This window comes from Petaurus breviceps, unplaced genomic scaffold (assembly GCF_028583685.1).
Source record: "Petaurus breviceps papuanus isolate PSGF00001 unplaced genomic scaffold, PetGlider_PUasm1.0 243, whole genome shotgun sequence".
Classification (NCBI taxonomy): Eukaryota; Metazoa; Chordata; class Mammalia; order Diprotodontia; family Petauridae; genus Petaurus; species Petaurus breviceps.
In genome coordinates, this window is record NW_027185931.1 from 525955 (window position 1) to 546336 (window position 20382).

Sequence of the window (20382 nt, forward strand, 5' to 3'; positions counted from 1 at the left end):
CATTTCTTACTTAATTGCAAGTGACTGAGAGCTGTGAAATGGCCAGAGGGATCTTATAAAATAAACCCTTGGTCTTACATCATTGTACTTGTTGTGGACAAGGGCCTGACTCATGTTTCTTTGTGTTTTCTCAGTTAGGTATAGATGACTGAAGACTGGACATCAGTAATATTTCAGTGACTGGTCAATTCCCCATCATTCAATGCCTCAAGCAGTCAACTTCTCTGATCCAGGCCGCTGCTTGGGTTTCCGCAGGTTTGGGACTTTGGCTGGTGTTCAGGGAGATGCTGCTTCACATTCACAGAGACACTTTCTGCATGCTTACTACCCTGGTCTTGGCACTGCTCCTGCAGCTTCCTGCTTCAGTGTGCAGGAGTGAGAAGCTCCTCTGCTTTTCCAAAATCAGCCCCAGCCTCAGCAGAGATGGGGACCTGGTGATTGGAAGCTTTCTCCCTCTGTATTCAGTGAGAGCAAGTAGTTTTACAAAAGCAGAAGTTTTTACAAGTCTGCCCAACAAGGACTGCAGGAGTTATCAGTAAGTACCTCTCTATGTGAAAGTATTCATTTTAACTGAGCTGATGTTTTCAAAGCATTCTTCTTTAAAGAAAGGGCCAACAGGAAAGTCCCAGTTGTTATGCCCAGTGAAACTCCAATACTTGCCTCGCCTCTGCAGATCACTTTTGTTTTCACCAATCAATTTTAATCTCTCTGATTGTCTTACAGAACTGAAGATAGAGAATATTGTATTTGTCTCTATCTCATTCTTTCTGCTTTTTCATTTATATCACTGTCTCTTTTGTTTCAATTTCTATTGCTATCTGGTTTGTTTCTATCTCTGTCTATTTCTCTCTCTCTCTCTCTCTCTCTCTCTCTCTCTCTCTCTCTCTCTCTCTATATATATATATATATATATATATATATATATATATATATATATATATATATTTCCCTTAGCTCTGTCTCTCTGTCTCTGTATCTCTGCATTTCTCTCCTGCACTTCTTACTTCCTCGGAGGCATTGCCCTTGAGAAGCTCCAGACATGGAGAGTTAGTAGCATTCACTGTAGTTTATTCCTCCACATCCCTTATTCTGACCCTCAGTGATTGTACTGACACTACAAATACATGCCCCAGACTAGAGAACCCTAACATGACTGGTAGGTTTCAGTTGGAAACTGGGAGATCATTAGTGTTTCATTTCTTGGGATGTCAGAGGTAGATTTGGAAACCAGATAAAGTAGATATCTGATGATGAAATGACAGTCACACTTGGAGATATGAAATGTTCTTATTTCCCCTTTCCTGATGTGTGAGGCTTTAGTGTTTGTTTGTTTAGTCAGGTTATGCTGAGTTCAAAGCAGGAAAAAATTGGAATTGGACATCAGTTCTAGAATTTCTTAGACTATGGGATCATTGTTGTCATGACCAAGACTAGAATTTTGTCTGGGCTCTGCTCGTATTGCACACTGAGGAGTAAATACAGCAGGAACCCTACGTCTAACAGCATAGCATCAGCTGTAAACCTCTGTGAGTCTGCACATCACCAACAGGTGTGGAGGTGGTGGGGTCCAAATTTACACACACACACACACACACACACACACACACACACATGCACGTGCGTGCACAGAGTTTTCTCCTTCACAATATTTCTTTCCAAGGAGCTTCACTGTAAGGTGGATGAAGAGTTAAAGGGTGGTACAAGATTGTAAGGTAGGGTAATGGAAGACAGATTATAGAAAAATACAAATAGTCCTTGTCCATGGCCATTCTTACTATTCCCTGGATCTCTATCTGCCTGCACATCTCTGTCTTTTTCTCACTATTGAGGTTCCTTTACATTTCTCTATTTCACTTTGTGTCCCCACAACCCCTCCTCCCTAATTATATCTCCTTTAATAGTTCTACATAAGGAAATAAAATCTGTTCGAGTCAAAAAGATCTGAATTAAAAACTATCTGAGACATTTACTAGTTTTGTGATGTGGGGCAAATCACTCAACCTCTGGGTGGCTCTTTCCCAGGGTTCTAGTGGGGATCAAATCAGATCACACATAGAAGGCCTTTGAAAACCTTAAAGCACTGTCTGAATGCTGGCTCTTATATTTTTGCTCATTTCTATTCTCTAATGCTTTAAGATGTTCAATGCCATTTTTTCCTCCTTCCTTATTCTTCACCTGACAGGACTGGTGATGGTTGGCTTTAGAGGGGAGAACGTCCCTAGCCTCTATGCAGTTTAGACAAAGGTGCTACTGTGAATCAAATTCCCTTCTCATCTCTATACTGTCTTTCATCAACTTCCCTTGTGATCCAAGGTCCTGGATGGAAACAAAACAGCTTATTGTTCAGTACCTCATTCTAATGGAAGAGAATGTGAGTGACCTAGAAAGAAATCTACTATTCAGCTGGCATTTATTAAGCACCTCCTTGTGCCAGGTCCTGTGCTATAGTCTGGGGATACAAGACTAAGAATGTGATTGTTCTTGTCATTGAGTTTCTTACATTAGAATGGAGAGGAGAATATATTCATATGTAAATATGAACCCAAAGTAAACAAAATGATTATCAGATGTAGAAGTCACTAACTGTGGAGAGAGATAATAAAGAGTTTGTGGGGGGTGTGCCTGGGGGCTGGGTGACAGCTAAATTTCAAAAACCATAGAAAGAATGGACTAGCATCTCAAATGCTCAGAGATCTAGCAGGTTACTTCTCATGCTTCTTGCAGGTCAAATCAATTTGGATGCAAACACAAGAGGGAAGGGACAGATTTAGGGATTCTCTTCTCAGCTGCTGCCTCCCAGAAAACTGCTCTGTTGTCCGTAAACTGAGAACTGAGAGAAAAATGTCCAGAGTGTATATCTTTTAGATAATATTGACATGAATAGAAGAGCTATTTGCTTAGAAGCAGCAGTGTTTTAGGTGAATTTGACTTTCAGCTCTTCTACACTTTAATAGCAAGGAGAAGGCAGTGGGGAGAAGGAATGGAGGCCTGGATGAGGTTCTGGCCTTGAAATGAAGACACAGTGGGAAGGTCTGACTGCAGATGCTGTGCGTGTAAATTTGGCAGGATTCCCATTTCTACCTCTGCTCCCTATTCCTGCAGTCCCCTCTTCCCAGAGATAATGATCAGGAGATTCATAAATAATTTACCTGGACAGAGAGCCCCCTGCTCATGGTGCCTACAAAGCACCACAAAGTGCCTCCAGTACTGTTCCATGCTTCACAATTATTACCTCATTTGAATCTCACAAGTACCCTGCCAGAGGGGTGCTATTATTAATGCCCATTTTACAGAGGAGGAAACTGAGTGAAAGAGAGGTTAAATGGCGTGCCAGACAGCTAATAATAGTTTGTGACTGTACTCCAACTCAAGTCTCCCTGACATCTGGCTAGTAGCTGTCTCCACTGTCCCACCTAGTTACCTGCTCCCTTATACACTTTCTATGTGCTCCTGGAGTGATTATTGTCCCTAATTTTGCAAATGAGGAACCTGAAGCTGAAGGATATTTAAGTGACTTGCCCAGGATCCAAGGCTACATTTTAACTCAGCAGCCCAAGCCCATAAATCTATTCATTGAGACAGTCTCCAGGATCTTTTTCAGTCTTTCTTTTGAGTTCCTCATGTCTACTACCACCCTTTTCATATAATAGACATTTGTTGGCTGATTAAAGTACTTCCTTTAAGAGGTATGACAATATCCAAGAAACCTTGTGTTATAACTTTATTTGGAAATGGACCCTTGTACTCATCATTCCTACATTTTATCTATCATGCATGTGCACTTTTCCCCTGATACCTTGTATTAAATGCATGTGGGCATTTCTTACCTCCTTTACTATGTCAGAGAACCTTCTGTGAACAAGGACCATCGGCATCACTGACATTATCTACCACGTAACATGGGCTGATAATTTATTTGTTGAATAAATGCATGAGTCTGTCAGGCACATTCAAATTAGGAATTCATAAAACTAGCCAGAAACCTCATAGAAGTCACACAAAAGCACTAGTATGAGAATAAGTGAGCTTTTGCTTAATAATCAACTTGGGCCTGAAAGGTACAGCAGAGTATAGAGGGACTGCCTCAAGTCAGGAAGACCCGTGTTTAAATCCAGTTTCACTGATTGGTTGGATGATGTTGGACAAATCAATTAGCCTCTGTCTCCCTCAGTTTTCTGCTTTTGAAATGCGGATAATAGTAGCACATATCTCCCAGGATTGTTATATGGATTAAATGGCATAATCATTGTAAGTTGCTGAACACAGTACCTGGTACATATAAACATTAGTTACTATTATTGTCACTGTTGTCATAAACACAAAATCAGCTGAAATGTTTGTCTTGACCTTCACTTAACTGAGAGAGCTTTTGTACTGAAATGCATTTTCTCTTCAGGCTTTCTCAGTGGGTTCTGATTCTCTCCCCCTCAGGTGGCTTCACAAAAACTACCAGCAGGCCTTGACCATAAGGTTTGCTGTGGAGGAGATCAACAAGGACCCTATTCTGTTACCCAACATTTCTCTGGGATTCCAGGTCTACAATGCCTACCACAGTGATGAGAGGACCTTGGAGAGCTCCCTGCAGTGGCTAACAGGAGGGAATCAGCTAGTCCCTAACTTCAGCTGCAGAGGGCAGTACAAGTCTGTGGCTGTCATTGGAGGAGCCACATCTGCTCTATCCATCCAGATGGGAACCCTGCTTGAGCTCTACAACTTCCCACAGGTGGGTGATATTGAGCCTCCTACTGTCTAAAAGTTTATCAGGCTACTTCAATTTTTGAAAATGGTTGGACCTCTCATGGTACTACATCCAGATTGTACACAAGCAGGAGAATGAGTCATCTAACCCTATGGAAGGTTGAGGTGGGGTAAGACTAAACATTTAGAGAGTTCCTACTGTGTACCAGGAACTGTGCTAAAAACTTTTTAAAATTATATCTCACTTTGTCCTCCCAACATCTTAGTGAGGCAGATGGTGTTATCATTCCCAAGTGAAGCACACAGAAATTATGTAAGTTGTCTATGTTCAACCAACAACTAAGTGCCTAAGGATAGATTTGAACTCAGATTTTCCTGATTCCATATCCAATTCTCTGTTCATGATAACCAAAACCTGATTTATGTATGGCAAAAGAGGCTAAGAACAATTACTCATATAGGTAGCAGAAGAAAATAGCATCATAAAAAAAAAAAAACAAGGGAAGACAAGCCATCAAGAAGAACAGCATGATCAACAGTATCCAAAGGTGCAGAGAAGTCAAGATGGATGAGGATTTTGAAAAGTCCATTTGATTTGACAATTAAAGGACCATATGTGACTTCGGAGAGAACAATTTCAGATAAAGTATTTACATGTTATAATGCAGAGGGTACAGCAGAAAGTGAGAGGAGAGGAAGAGGAGGTGTTGAAGATAGAATAATTCGTAAAGGAATTAATCCATGAAGTGCAAGTGAGGGATAGAACAATATAATCCATGGGCATATTTGTAAGTTCCTGAGAAATAGCCAGTAAATAGGGAAAGGCGTAAGTTAGTGAGAGAGTGGAAATGGCAGAGAAGGAAATATGATGAAGATTGAATTGGATGAGATCAAGGGTGAATTCAGAAAAACCTGCCCTTACAGTTAGAGAAGCTCTATCTTCCACATTGAAAAGAGGTGAAAGAAATAGTAATGAAAGATATTGAGTTATTTAACTTATGCAAAGTGAAACATGAACTTATTAAAACTGTCAGGTTTTTTGTAACGTTTGAGACAAGGTCATCAGTTAAGAGTTTGCATGGAAGGAATAATGCAAAAGACTTTAAGAAAGCTAACATTTTATATTATTTTAAGGTCTTCATTTTACAAAAAAGTTATAAAGCTCCTGGCAAACAATTAGAAAAACATGTTTTAGCTAACATTTCTATTAGATATATTATCTTATTTGATCCTCACAAGTCGGTGCTATTGCTATACCCATTTTATGAATAAGGAAACTAAGCTATAGAAAAAAATAAGTGACTTAGCTAAGATTTGAACTCTGGAATTCCTGACTCGAGGGCCAATGCTCTATTCACTGTGTCCTCTACATGCCATCTGATCAGAATTTTTGTAATAGTTACTTTAGCCAATGAGATAGGGAAACAATTAGGGAGTGGAAAAGAATGGTCTCACTGCAGTCAGTTATTTCTGAGACCAGTTGAGCTTTTTAAGAAGAATCTGTAGAGGACCCAGCATAAAGCTAAGCACAAGCAGCTTTCCAGAGGACTGCTGCTGTGAACAGCTTTCAAGGTTCTGGTTACATAGTATAGAGAACTCTGTATTCATTCAATAACAAATCAGAGCAAAATATTCACAGAAAATCAATGTACAGAATTCACAATGTTACATCTTATCACAGAAAATCAAAATATAGCATTCACAATATCACAACTCAACAACTTATCACTAAAATGGCCACATAGCTTTCAAAATAGTTTCAAATGGCCACAAAAATTTAATAAGTCAATCATGCAATCATCCTTAAAAAGGCTTGCCTCCTTAAGGGTCACAAAGTACAAAAGTCACTTCTCCACCCATGGGGTTCAATTAAGTTACAATTTCAACAGTTACTACTCAGTACCCTCTTAAGGGGTAGTGGAAAATTTAAAATCCATCCACCCCTAGATCACAAGTAAATTATAATTTCATCAGTCATTACTCAAACAATTTCATCAGTCACTACTCAGACAATTTCATCAGTCACTACTCAGTACCCACAGAAAGGTCTTTTCATCTTGACTCAGCAGGCTTTCAGCTTCCATGGTTCCTTTTCCATGGTCCCAGCTCCCACCCAAATCTAACCAGCTGCCACCTGAGTTGAAAGACTGACAGCTCCCAGCTCCTTGTCCTCTCTGTGCAGTTCCTGCTCCACATTGGAGCTCACAATGTCCATTCCATCTCAAAACCTTCACAGTCTCTGTTCCTGGGAAGAAAAGGCTTAACAAAGCCACAAGAACATTCATACACATTTTAAAAAGTCACAACAACATTTGTACAAAGTACTGGCACCACAGTCAGACTTTCTCAGTCTTCAGCAGCTCCAGATGGTCCTTGGAAGTCCTCAGGAGCTCCAGTTTGCCCTTAGAAATCCTCAGCAGGTCTGGCTGGCCTGCAGAAATTCTCAGCAGCTCCGGTTGGCCCTCGGACGTCCTCAGCACTGGGCAGAGTCAAGACACTGGAGTAGAAACAGGACTTCCACGGGGCTCCCAATCCCACCTCCTCCAATTCATGTAAAAAATTACTCTAACCAAACTTTGGAGCTACAGAACCCACAAAATGCCACAGAGAAGCTAACCTCCCACGGAAGACAGTCTGGCAGGCAGACAGGAAGGGGCCAGCACAGCACTCTGGGAGCTAAGCCCAGCCCCTCAAGAGCCCATGGTTTTAGCTTCAGGGTGGCCACAACCAGCCACCAGTTGGAGGGACTTCAGATCACCAGTAGCTGTGGTGGTTTACAGAATTATCAATCCATAGATGCTAAGGACAAAGTGAGAGGTCAGTATAGTGTGGACTTTGGGACATGGGAGTTCAGGAGTGCGGTCCAGCCTTTGCCCCCAGAGCAAGAAGTGGCTGAGGGGTAGCAGTCATCCAGCTACTGCCATGTGGCTGCTTCAGAGCCCCTAGCCTGCAGATTTTAGGGAGACCAAGTGACCATTCCAATGGGTAATTGCTCTTGCTTTAAGCTGCCTGGATCTGGATCCCTGTCCTGGGTGGAGGTCCTGGGGTGCATGACCAGTGTGCCAAAGCCAGTAGAGGTTTCTGAGAGGGCACACAACTAATAGCACCAGCAGCTGAGAAAACCGAAGCATTTGGGATGAAGCTCTCCCCTCTGGTAGCAGAGTTCTACTGTGGCAAAAAGCTCAAAAGTCAAGTAATTGAGTGGCAATGTGAGCAAGCAAAGGAAGCAAGGCAAGCACAGCAATCCAACTTTGGATTCCTTTTTTGGAGACAGAAAAGATCAAAGTGTGGAACAGGAGGAAGACAACAAAATCAGAACTTCTGCACCAAACACTTCCAACAAAAGAATAAGTTGCTTACAGGCCATAGAGGAGTTTAAGAAGGATTTTTAAAACCTAATAAGAGTAGTGGAGGAAAAATTGGGAAGATAAATTAGAATGATGCAAGAAAATTATTAAACGAGAGTCAACCGGGGCAGCCAGGTGGCTCAGCGAGTAAGAGCACCGGCTCCAGTGTCAGGATGACCTGAGGATTGAATCTGGGCTCAGATACTTAGCACCACACCCAGAAATAACTGGCCGTATAACCTTGAGCAAGTTACTTAACCCTGGTTGCTTAAAAAAAGTGAGACTCAACAACCAGACTGAAGAAAATAACACCTTAAACAAAAAGATTAACTTAAATGGCAAAAGAGGCTCAAAAAGCCAATGAGGAGAAGACTGCCTTAAAACGCCAAATTTGCCAAATGGAAAAAGTATCTCAAAACCTCACAGAAGAGAATCATTCCTTCAGAATTAGATTGTAGCAAATGGTAGCTAGTGATTTTATGAGAAATCAAGATAGTATTAAACAGATCTAAATAAATGAAATAAATAGAAGGCAATGTGAAATATCTCATTGGGAAAACCACTGACCTGGAAAATAGATCCAGGAGAGAAAATTTAAAAATTACTGGACTACCTGAAAGCCATGATCAAAAAAAAGAGCCTAGAAACATCGTTCAAGAAATTCTCAAGGAAAATTTCACTGATGTTTTAGAACTAGAGGGCAAAACAGAGGTTGAAGGAATCCACCTATCACCTCCTGAAAAAGATCCCAAAAAGAAAACTCATAGGAATATTATAGCCAGGTTCCAGAGTTCTTAGATCAAGGAGAAAATATTACAAGCAGCCAGGAAGAAATAATTTGAATACTGTGGAAACACAATCAGGATAACACAGGATCTGGCAGCTTCTACACTGAGGGATCAAAGGGCTTGGAATATGATATTCTGGAGGTCAAAGGAGCTGGAATTAAAACAAAGAATAAGCTACCCAGCAAAACTTAGTATCATATTTCAGGGGAAAATATGGTCATTCAATGGAATAGAGGAATTTTAAGCATTCTTGATGAAAAAACCAGAGTTGAATAGAAAATTTGACATTCAGATACAGGAAGCAAGAGAAGCATGAGAAGGTAAACAGGGAAAAGAAATCATAAGTAACTTATCAAAGTTGAACTATTAACATTCCTACATGAAAAAAATGATTATTGTAACTTATGAAACTTTTCTCAGTAGGATAATAGTTGAAGGTAATAGAAATGTATGTGTATATATATATATATGTATATATGTATATGTATACATACATATATATGTCTATATAGGAGGGTATATGGGTGTATGAATACATATGTGAGTGTGTGTATATATGTGTACAGGTATACACAGACAGAGGGCAAAGGACCAATTGAATAGGAAGGGATGATACTTAAAAGGTGAAGTTAAGATATGAGAGAGGAATATGAGAGGATATGGGGAGAGATAGAATGGGATAAATTATCTCATATAGAAGAGGCAAGTGAAAACTATTACAATGGAGGGGAAGAACAGGAAGGTAAAAGGGTATGAGTCAACCTTATTCTCATTGAATTTGGCTTAGGGAGGGAATTACATACGCACTAAATAGGACATCTAACCCTCCAGGAGAGTAGGGGGGAAGGGGATAAGACGGGGGAAGATGGACGGGAGGGCAGGCTGGGGGGGGGGAGGGAAGTTGGAAGCACCCACTTCTGAAAAGGGACAGGATCAAAGTAGAGAATAGAACTAGTGGGGTGGGATAAGATGAAGGGAAATATAGTAAGTCTTTCACAATATATCTACTGTCAAAATTTTTTGCACAGCTACACATGTAGAACCTATATTGAATTATTTATCTTGCCAGTTAGGGTGGGTGATGAGGGAGGTAGGAAAAGAATCTGGAATTCAAAGGTTTAAAATCAAATGTTTAAAATATATATTATTATTGTTGTTATTATTATTATCAATTTTACATGTAACTGGGAAATAAGATATACAGGCACTGGGGCATAGAGATCCACCATGCCCTACTGGAAAGTCTGAGTGGCGATGGGGGAAGATATGGGAGAGAGCAGATTGGGGGAGGGAATATTCAGTGGCAGCACTGTTTTGGGAGTGGTGGGTAGGGGAAAAATGGGGAGAAAATTTGTAACTCAAAATCTTGTGGAAATGAATGATGTAAACTAAAAAATAATAAAAAGGAAATCCTCAGAACCATAAGCTCCATTCTCAAAATCAAAATTACTATCCAGCCTCCACGTGGTTTGCTCTATGTAATTCTGTTTCAGTTCTCAATTCTCATTCCTCTTCTCAATTCTTAATTCTCAGTTCAATCTTCAGTCCAATAGCAGATGCCCTGCCTCTAAGATGCTTACCCCAGGAAATACTGACTGTCTAGATTGTGCTCTTCCTTAAATATGGTATGGCTCCACCCTGTTCATCCCCTTCCTGTTACATCAGCAACAGGGGATCATACCTTCTGTTTCTTTAACAGAGGCTTAATTTGAAACTAGGTGCTATGTACCTCTTAGTTTAGCAATACAAAGGGATCTTCAAATTTCATTACTATTACACCCAGTCAGCACAGTTTTCAGATTTTCCCCAACTCTCTTCAAGTGCATGTAAATAGAAACAAGGCACTGAATGGTAGGAGGAATCCAAAGTTGAGTCCTGCAAGGATAAAATATTTGCAATGATAAGGGGTTTAATGGATTGAATGTAGAAAATATTGTAGAGTGAAATTCATTCAACAATAAAATGAGATAGATCAGAGAGGAGAAAGTGGCCAAAGAGGATTGATGGACTGGGAATGATAATCTCCACATTATCTTCCTAAAATAGTACTTAACCTTTCGAGTACTGACCATGACACTACAGCTGTGGTCTAAGTAATGCAGATTGTGATGGTTTTTCCTCTTCTTGGATACTATGCTTCTCACTGAAGAAAAAGATTTCATGAATTGTAGTGGCTGCTCTAAAATGCAGGTGATACCCATTGAGTTTGTAGTCCACTAACACTGTCACATCTCATTCATATGAAATGCTGCCCACTAAGCCCCTTTCTATCTTCCTTCTTCTTCCAAAGTTTAACTTTTTAGAACCCAAGTCTGTCTTCACACTGATTCATTTTCTTTATTACATTTTAGCACACTGTCCTAGATGATTAACTCCTTTTTGAGCCTTCTTCACTCTGCCACTCATGTTAAACTTAGCCCTCCCAGCTTTCTGTTATCTGCTCCTTTAGTAAGTGCACCATCATCTGCCTTTACCTAATTCCCAGGACAAATAATAGCTTCCTGCAACATTCTATTGGAAACTCCTTTTCAAGGGACATTGTCCTTTAATGACCATGCTCTGGGTCTACACATTCAACCATTTACACCTTGACTTAAATGTTCTATTGACTAACCCATATTTTCCCATCTTTCCCACAGAAATAGGATGAATTAGCTTGATACAGTGGAAAGAACATTTGCTTTGAATGGGCCTCAGTTCAAATATCACCTGTTCCACTTACTACTTGTATACATTTGGACACCTCAAAATCCCCCTGAACCATTCTTTCCTTCCTCATAAGTCAAGGGATTTCAATTGAACACAGACAAACAGTGATTCAGTGATTCAATGTTGTCTAGTGATTACATGATATATTCTGATTTTGCTCCTATTAGCCCTGGGGTAGCACCTTAAAATGAAAGATGAAGAATGCCATTGATATGGTCAGATTCCCATGGTGATATCTTTGTTTTCCATGTTCTGTAAGATATACAGATATACATAAACAAACACATTTCTTTCCCTGTACGCAGATAGTGTCTTGCTTCTTATGTCCTTTATAGTTATTTTGGGTATCTACATAGTCAAAATAACTTAATCACTCAAAGTCATTCTAAAATTAGATACTTTGCATCTAATTTGTAAGCAACAGTTTGCTGAAGTGATGGGGAGACTTAATCATTGCACAAAAAGTTATGCCCATCTCAACCAGCATGATTAATATTTTGTGATCACAGATCAATACTGTCAATAAGAATATATTAAGTGATATTTGAAATACTAAAATAATAACATTTGTGTACACCGCAAGATTTTGGTTTGTTTTTGTTGTTGTTTTGGATGGGGGAAGGCAGGCCAATTGGGGTTAAGTGAGTTGCCCAAAGTCACACAGATTTGAACTCAGGTCCTATTGACTCCAGGGCCAATGTTCTATTCACTGCTCCACCTAGCTGCCCCCACAAATATCGATTAATAATTATTTACCAATTTTAAACAAAATACATATTCAAAGTAAAATACATATTTCTGTATCAAAGGTAGAGGTTTAATCTTTAAATTGTATGATTTTATTTTTCTCTATTAAATAAAATAAGCATTTACTCAACATAACACAATATAAAAAAGATGATTGCACATGAACCTGCAAATCCACTATGTACAATTGGCTATTCTCTTCAAACATACAACAAAGTCATCTTGTGAATTTCTTTTTTTATCCTTCCCTCCTCCATCCCTGTCCTAGAGATGGCCAACATTAGACACAAAGATATAGATATAAATATATGTATATACACATAAACAAACACATTTCTTTCCCTGTATGCAGATAGTGTCTTGCTTCTTATGCCCTTTATAGTTATTTTGGGTATCTACATAGTCAAAATAACTTAATCACCCAAAGTCATTCTAAAAACAACATTGTTGTTACTGTTTACAATGTTCTCTTGGTTCTGCTCATTTCACTCTTCAGTATCTCATGCAAGTCTTTCCATGTATTTTCTAAAGTGCTTGAGCTCATCATTTCTTATAGCACAGTAGTATTCCACCACAAGCATAAAACACAAACACCTCAGACATTCCCTAACTGGTTAGCATCCCTTCAGTTACTAGTTCTTTGCCACCACAAAGAGAGCTGCCATAATCATTTTAGAACTTATAGGTTCTTCCCTTTTTCCTTAATCATATTTGGACATAGACACAGTAGCATCATTCCTGGTTGAAATGGTATATGCAGTTTAATAACTCTTTGGGTGTATTTCCAGATTTCTCTCAAAATGATTGGATCAGTTTACAGTTCAACCAACAGTAAATTACTTTGCCATTTCTCCACATCTCCTCCGACATTTGTTGCTTTCCCCTTCTATCATTTTAGCCAATAACTTAGATGTAAAATTAAAACCTGAGGTGGTTTTAATTTACATATTTCTAAGCAATAATGATTTAGAGTATTTTTTCATATGACTGTCTGCCCTCACTGGGCATATGCTGACCCTGCTTTGCACACAGTCACAGGGAAGGATCATTTCTGGTCAGCACTGCTTGGCCTGGCTTATGGAAATAATTCAGGGAAGGGAACATTCAAACATCCTTCACTCAGCTCTCTGTAGGTGAAAGTTTATGAGATAAAAGATTGTGAGGAGAAAGTTGAGGCTGTGGGGTAAAAATTCCTAAGGTGGAATTGAGGAGATGAGTGAGATAAAAGTTGAGGTGAAATTTCTTTTTTTGTTGTTTTCTTAGAAAATTTTAATTAATAATAATCAAAATTATTCATTTTCTACTTCAACAATACTCTCATGCTATGATATAATTTAAGGTCTAATACTGCTGAATTTGCTTCCTTTACACCTTTTTTCCCTGATTTATTTGAAATTCCTTACCTTTTGTTCTTCCAAATGAACTTTGTTACTATTTTTTCTAATTAAGATCGTTTTAATAATTTAATTGCAATGGTATTGAATAAATAGATCATTTAGGTAAAATTGTCATTTTTCATATTGGTTTTATTATTTATTATATTTTTTACAGAAACATATTTATTATATTGGTTTCACTTACCCATGAACAATAAATATTACTTCAATAATTTAGATCTGAATTTATTTGTGGAAAAATGTTTCATATTTATGTTCTTAAAGTTCCTGTGTCTATATTGGCAGGTCTACTCTCAGATATCTTATATTGTCTAGTTATTTTAAGTGGCCTAAAACAATAGCAAATAATATTTCTGACAGTGTATTTTCTCTATTTTCCTCTTTTGATTAAATTTATTTTAGCTTTAAATTTTTCTGAGATCATAACTACCCCGGTTTTTTTTTTTACTTAAATTCTACTCCTGTCCATTACTTTACATTTGTGTGTCTCTCATTTTGAAGTATTTCCTAAAAACTACATATTGTTGATTTCAAAATTTTAATTTGCTGTTTCCATTTTATGGATAAATGCATCCCATTCATGTTCTAAGCTATAATTACTTGTGTATTTTTGTTTGTTTTTCTTTTTTTAGAATTTATTTATTTTTAGTTTTCAACATTCATTTCCACAAGACTTTAAGTTCCAAATTTCCTCCCTGTTTCTCCCCTACCCCCCACCCCAAGATGGCAAGCATACTGATTACCCCTTCCCGCAGTCTGCTCTCTCTTTATCTCTCCATAACCTCCCTTCCCACCTTCCCCCTTGCTTTTTTGTAGGGCAAGATGGAATTTTATATGCCATTACCTGTATATCTTATTTCCCAGTTGCATGAAAGAACAGTTTTTAACATTTGTTTTTAAATTTTGAGTTCCAGATTCTCTTCCTTCTTCCCTCTTCACTCACTCCCATTGAGAAGACAAGCAATTCAATACAGGTTCTACATGTGGAGTTATGAAAAACATTTCCATAATAGTCATATAGTGAAAAACTAACTATATTTCCCTGTGTCCTATCCAGCACCCCTTTGACCCTGTCCCTTTGCAAAAGCATTTGGTTCTGACTATCCCCTCCCCCAATTTGCCCCCCCTTCTGTCGTCACCACTTCTTATACCCTTCCCCCCTACTTTCCTGTATGGTAAGATACCCTATTGAGTATGTGTGTTATTCCCTGCTTAAGTCAAATCCAGTGAGAGTAAGGTTGACTCATTCCTTTCACCTCCCTGCTCTTCCCCTCCATTTTACCTGCTTTCTCTTGCCTCTTTTATGTGAGATAATTTACCACATTCTATCTCTCCCTTTCTGCTTCCCCTAATATATTCCTGACTCACTCTTTAATTTGATTTTTCAGATATCATCCCTTCATATTCAACTCACCCTCTGCCCTGTGTGTGTGTGTATGTGTGTATTCCCTGAAACTATCCTAATATTGAGAAAAGTCTTATAAGTTACAAATATCATCTTTCCCTGTAGTACTTATGATTCCCCTTTTCTATTTACCTTTTCATACTTCTTTTAATTCTTGTAGTTAAAAGTCAAGTTTTCTATTTGGCTCTGGTCTTTTCATCAAGAATGCTCGAAAGTCCTCTATTTCATTGAAGTCCATTTTTCCCCCTGAAGCATCATACTCAGTTTTGCTGGGTAGGTGATTCTTGATTTTAATCCAAGCTGCTTTAACCTCCAGAATATCATATCCCAATACCTTCAGTTCCTTAATGTAGAAGCTGTAAGATCTTGTTATCCTGATTGGGTTTCCACAATATTAGAAGTGTTTTTTTTTCTGATGGCTTGTGATATTTTCTCCTTGACCTGGGAATTCTGGAATTTGACTATGCTTTTCCTACGAGTTTCCTTTTGGGGATCTCTTTCAAGAGGTGATCAGTAGATCCTTTTAATTTCAATTTTACCCTGTAGTTCTAGAATATCAAAGCAGTTTTCATTCGTTATTTCTTGAAATATTATGTCTAGACTCTTTTTTGATCATGACTTGCAGGTAGTCCAATAACTTTTAAATTATCTCTCCTGGATCTATTGTCCAGGTCAGTTGTTTGTCCAGTGAGATATTTGACATTGTCTTCTACTTTTTCATTCTTTTGGATCTGTTTTATAATATCTTGGTTTTTCATAAAGGCATTACCTTCTATTTGTGCCATTCTAATTTGAAGGAATTATTTTAAATAACCTCCTTTTCATTTGCCCATTTCTGCTTTTTAAGGTATTCTTCTCCTCATTGGCTTTTTGAACCTCTTTTGCCATTTGAGTTAGTCTGTTTTTTAAGCTGTTAATTTCTTCAGTATTTTGGGGGTCTCCTTTAGCAAACTGTTGATTTGTTTTTCATAATTTTCTTGCATCATTCTCATTTCTCTTCCCAATTATTCCTCCCCTTCTCTTACTTGATTTTCAAAATCCTTTTTGAGTTCCTCCATAGCCTGTGACCAATTCATATTTTTCTTGGAGGTTTTCGATGCAGGAGTTTTGATTTTGTTGTCTTCTAGTTGTGTGATTTGTTCTTCTTTGTCAACAAAGAAAAATTCTGTAATCTAATTCTTTTCCTCTGTTTACTCATTTTCCCAGGCAATTACATGTTTTTTTTAACTCTTTGGCAAGGTAGCACTCTGCTTCTAGAGTGGAGAGTGCTCTGTCCTAAAATTCTGGGGGTTTTGTGCAGGTATTGTCAGAGCTACTTCTGGGCACCTGTAAATTTTTAGTTCTCCTAACATGATATAATCGAAGGAGAGGTGTTTACTCCTCTACTGGTCTGTGCTCTGTTCTGTGAGTGACCATGAGCACTCTTTCCTTCCTCTAAACTGAAATGAGGACTCCCACTCTACAACTGCCACAAGCTCTGCACACCAGTGCTCCTTCTCATGCCAGGACCAATGCCCAAGACTGCGACCCAGATCCAAGCAAGGAAAAGCAAGAGAATCCTGCTTCATTGCCAGCAAAGAGATACCTTCACTTGCCTTCTAATGAGCCACTCTATCTTCCCATTATCTGTGGGCCTAGAGCTCTGAAAGCAGCCACCACCACCGCCACTGTCACTGCCACTGCTGCATCCACCACCACCTGTGCGACTACCTCCATCCTATGCTGTGGATGGGCCATACTTTTCTCTCACTCAAGTCCAAGAGAGTTTCCCCACTGACCTTTTACTTTGTCTTTGGTGATGGTGGTTTTAAAAGTCGAGAAACCACCACAGTTGCCAGTGATTCAGTCCCCTGAGGACTAGTCTCTTCTGTGCAAGCTTGGCTCTCAGGACTAGGGTCTGCTCCCAGCCCAGTGTGATAGACCCTTCCTGTCAACCTTCCAGGATGTCTTCAGCTGGAGATGTGTTCTAATCTGTCATTTTGTGGGTTCTGTAGCTCTAAAATTTGTGTAGAGTCATTTTTTACAGGTATTTGGAGGTAATTGTGGGACAAGCTCAAGCAAGTTCCTGCTTTTATTCTGCCATCTTGGCATATGATTGCTCTTTCCTGTTTACCTTTTCTTGCTTCTTTGATTCTTGAATTTAAAAGGCAAATTTTCTATTCCACTTAGGTCTTTTCATCAAGAAGCCTTGAAAGTCCTTTATTTCATTGAATGTCTATTTTTCCCCTGAAATATTATATTCAGTTTAGCTGGGTAGGAGATCCTTGGTTTTAATTTTAGCTCCATTGACCTCTGGAATATCATCTTCCAAGCCCTTTAGCCCCTAGTAAAAGTTACTAGATCTTGTGTTATCCTGATTGTGTTTCCACAGTACTTGAATTGTTTCTTTTTGGCTGCTTTGTAACATTGTCTCCTTGACCAGGGAACTCTGAAATTTGGCTATAATATTCCTAGGCATTGACCTTTTGGGACCTCTTTCAAGAGGCATTTTGTGCATTCTTTTAATTTCTATTTTTGCCCCTGGTTCTAGAACATCAGAGCAGTTTTCCTTGATAATTTCTTGAAAGATGATGTCTAGGTTCTTTTTTTTATCATGGCTTTCAGTATTTTTTAATTTTTTAATCATCTCTCCTGAATCTATTTTCCATGTCTGTTGTTTTCCCAATGAGATATTTCACATTGTCTTCTATTTTTTCATTCTTTTGGATCTTTTTTATAATTCTTGATTTCTCATAAGTCATTAGCTTCCATTTGCTATGTTTTAATTTTGAAGGAATTATTTTCTTCAGTGTGATTTTGGTCCTTCTTTTCCATTTGGCCAAAAGCAGTTTTAAGGCATTCTTCTCCTATTGTTTAAGGTGTTATTTTCTTGAGTATTGGGGGGTGGGGGGGAATCTCCTTTAGCAAGCTGCTGACTCATTTTCCATGATTTACTTGTATCACTCTCTTTCTCTTCCCAATTTTCCTCTACTTCTCTTACTTGATTTTCAAGATTCTTTTTGAGCTCCTCCATGGCCTACTAGAAATTCATATTTTTCTTGGAGGTTTTTGATTCAGGAGTTTTGACTTTGTTGTCTCCTTCTGGTTGTATGATTTATTCATCAAAGAAAGATTCTTTATTCTGATTTTTTCCTTCATTTGCTCATTTTCCTAGTCAATTACTTGACATTTGAGCTCTTTGCCAAGGTAGGACTCTGCTTCCAGAGTGGAGAGTTCTCTGTCCTAAATTTCTGAGGGTTTTGTGCAGCTGTTGTCAGAGCTACTTCTGGACAATTGTAAATTTACACTTCTAAGCTGAGATGATCAAAAGAGACTTGTTTCCTCCTCTCCTGGACTATGGTTTGGCCTGTAAGTGACCACAAGCACTCTTTTCTGCCTCTGAACTGTGAGGAAGACTCCCTCTTCACAGCCACCACAAGCTCTTCCACACCAGTGCTCCTCCTCACCCCAGGACCACAAACCAAGACTGCGACCCAGATCCAAGCAGGTAAAAGCAAGAGGATCCTGCCTCGGTGCCAGCAAAGAGATACCTGCAATTGCCCTCTGATCAACAGCTCAATCCCCCACCAACTGTGGGCCTGCAGCTCGAGAAGCAACCACTACTGCTGTTGCCTCTGCTGCCACCTCTGCCACCCAGTTTGAGCAGGCCACCCTTTTCTCTCATCCAGGTCCAACAGAATTTCACCATTGACCTTTGATTTTATCTTTGGTGATTGTTGTTTGAGAAGTTGGGAAAGCACCACAATTGCCATTGATTCAGCCTCCTGAGATCTGCTCTGGCCTGGGGGAGCTTGGCCCTCAGGACTGAGGTCTGCTCCCATCCCAGGGCAATTGACCCTTCCTGTCAACCTGCCATGCTGTCTTCAGCTGGAGATGTGTTTCACTCTGCCATTTTGTGGGTTTTGTAGCTCTAAAATTTGTTTAGAGTCATTTTTTACAGGTATTTGGAGGTGATTGTGGGATAAGCTCAAGCAAGTTCCTGCTTTTACTCTGCCATCTTGGCTCTGCCCCATAAGGTGAAATTTTTTGAGGCTTAGTCTGCTTCCTGACAGAGTTGCCTCGGGGCCTGCTCTTTATCGATTCAGTGGCCTCAGCCTGGAGGTGCCTACACTTCACTCACACCAAACCTCTGCCCCTGGAGGTCTACTCAAAATGCCCTAGGAGGACAAGTGCTTATGTCCTTTGCTCTTCTTCTCACTCTCTGGAATAAAACTGGCATTTCCATAACATAGAACAGAAAAAGATAATTAAAGAAGAAACTGCAAATCTACTATGTAACAACTCACTATTCCTTTCAAATATATAAAAAATTATTATGTAAATGTCTTTTTTCTTCCACCCACCACCCAAGAGATGGTTACCATTAGACACAAATAGGTGAGTGTGTGCATACACATATATACATATGCATAAACACACATAAAAACACAAACACATACGTGAACATATAGCATATGTATATGTGTGTCTGTGTGTGTTTTCTCTACATACTCCTATTTATCAATTCTTACTCTAGATGGAAATAGCATCTCACTTCATATGACCTTTACACTTAATTGGGGTATTTATAAGAGACCAAATAACTTATTCATTCAAAGTCAAAGGCATTCTTAAGACAATACTGCTATCACTGTGCAATGTTTTCTTGGTTCTGTCCACTTTGCTCTTCATTATTCCCCTGCAAGTCTTTCTAAAATCACTGAGCTCATCATTTCTTATAGCACACTGGTAGACAATCATAATCATAAACAACAAAATGCCTTTATTTTAACTTTTATGTGTACATTTTGAGATGAATTTCTGTTTGTTTTTAGAGGAAAGCAGGGGAGCCTGAAAATTTCTGATCTACTCTGTCATGTGCCTTAAATGCCCTATGAAATGGTCTGATTTTAAGCATAACTTTTATGTGTATAAAAAGGTATAGGAATTTTGCTTTTGGCCACAAAAGATACATGCAAGAGATCATGTGCTTAGCATAATAAACTTAGCATGATTTAAGTTTATTTTTTGTTTGCAAAAAAAAAAATAATACCACCACATAATGAAATCCTAACCATTTGAATATAACTCTTAATTCTGGGCCGACGAAAAATATAACAGCTTACTTAGGAAGGAACGAAAAGGCCTTCTGGCTGAAACAGTGATATTTTAAGAATCAGAGAACTCTTTCATTACCAAGGAACTAACTAAATGAGGGGGATAAAACTGGAGATCTGGGTGAGTTAATATTCCCCTGCAACAGGGAGTGTGCTTTAAAAACCACCACATTTATCCCCACAAAGGACAGTTTG

General features: G+C 38.9%; 1 protein-coding gene across 1 annotated transcript in view; it reads left to right on the forward strand.

Moving 5' to 3' along the window:
• The first annotated feature begins 317 nt into the window (after nt 1-317).
• The window catches only part of LOC138167650 (vomeronasal type-2 receptor 26-like), a 51008-nt gene continuing 30943 nt past the window's right edge, over nt 318-20382 (forward strand). The window contains exons 1-2 of the mRNA XM_069096583.1: nt 318-535; nt 4432-4723. Of these exons, the coding sequence (XP_068952684.1) occupies nt 318-535; nt 4432-4723 (510 nt within the window). The remainder of the gene's footprint in view (nt 536-4431; nt 4724-20382) is intronic.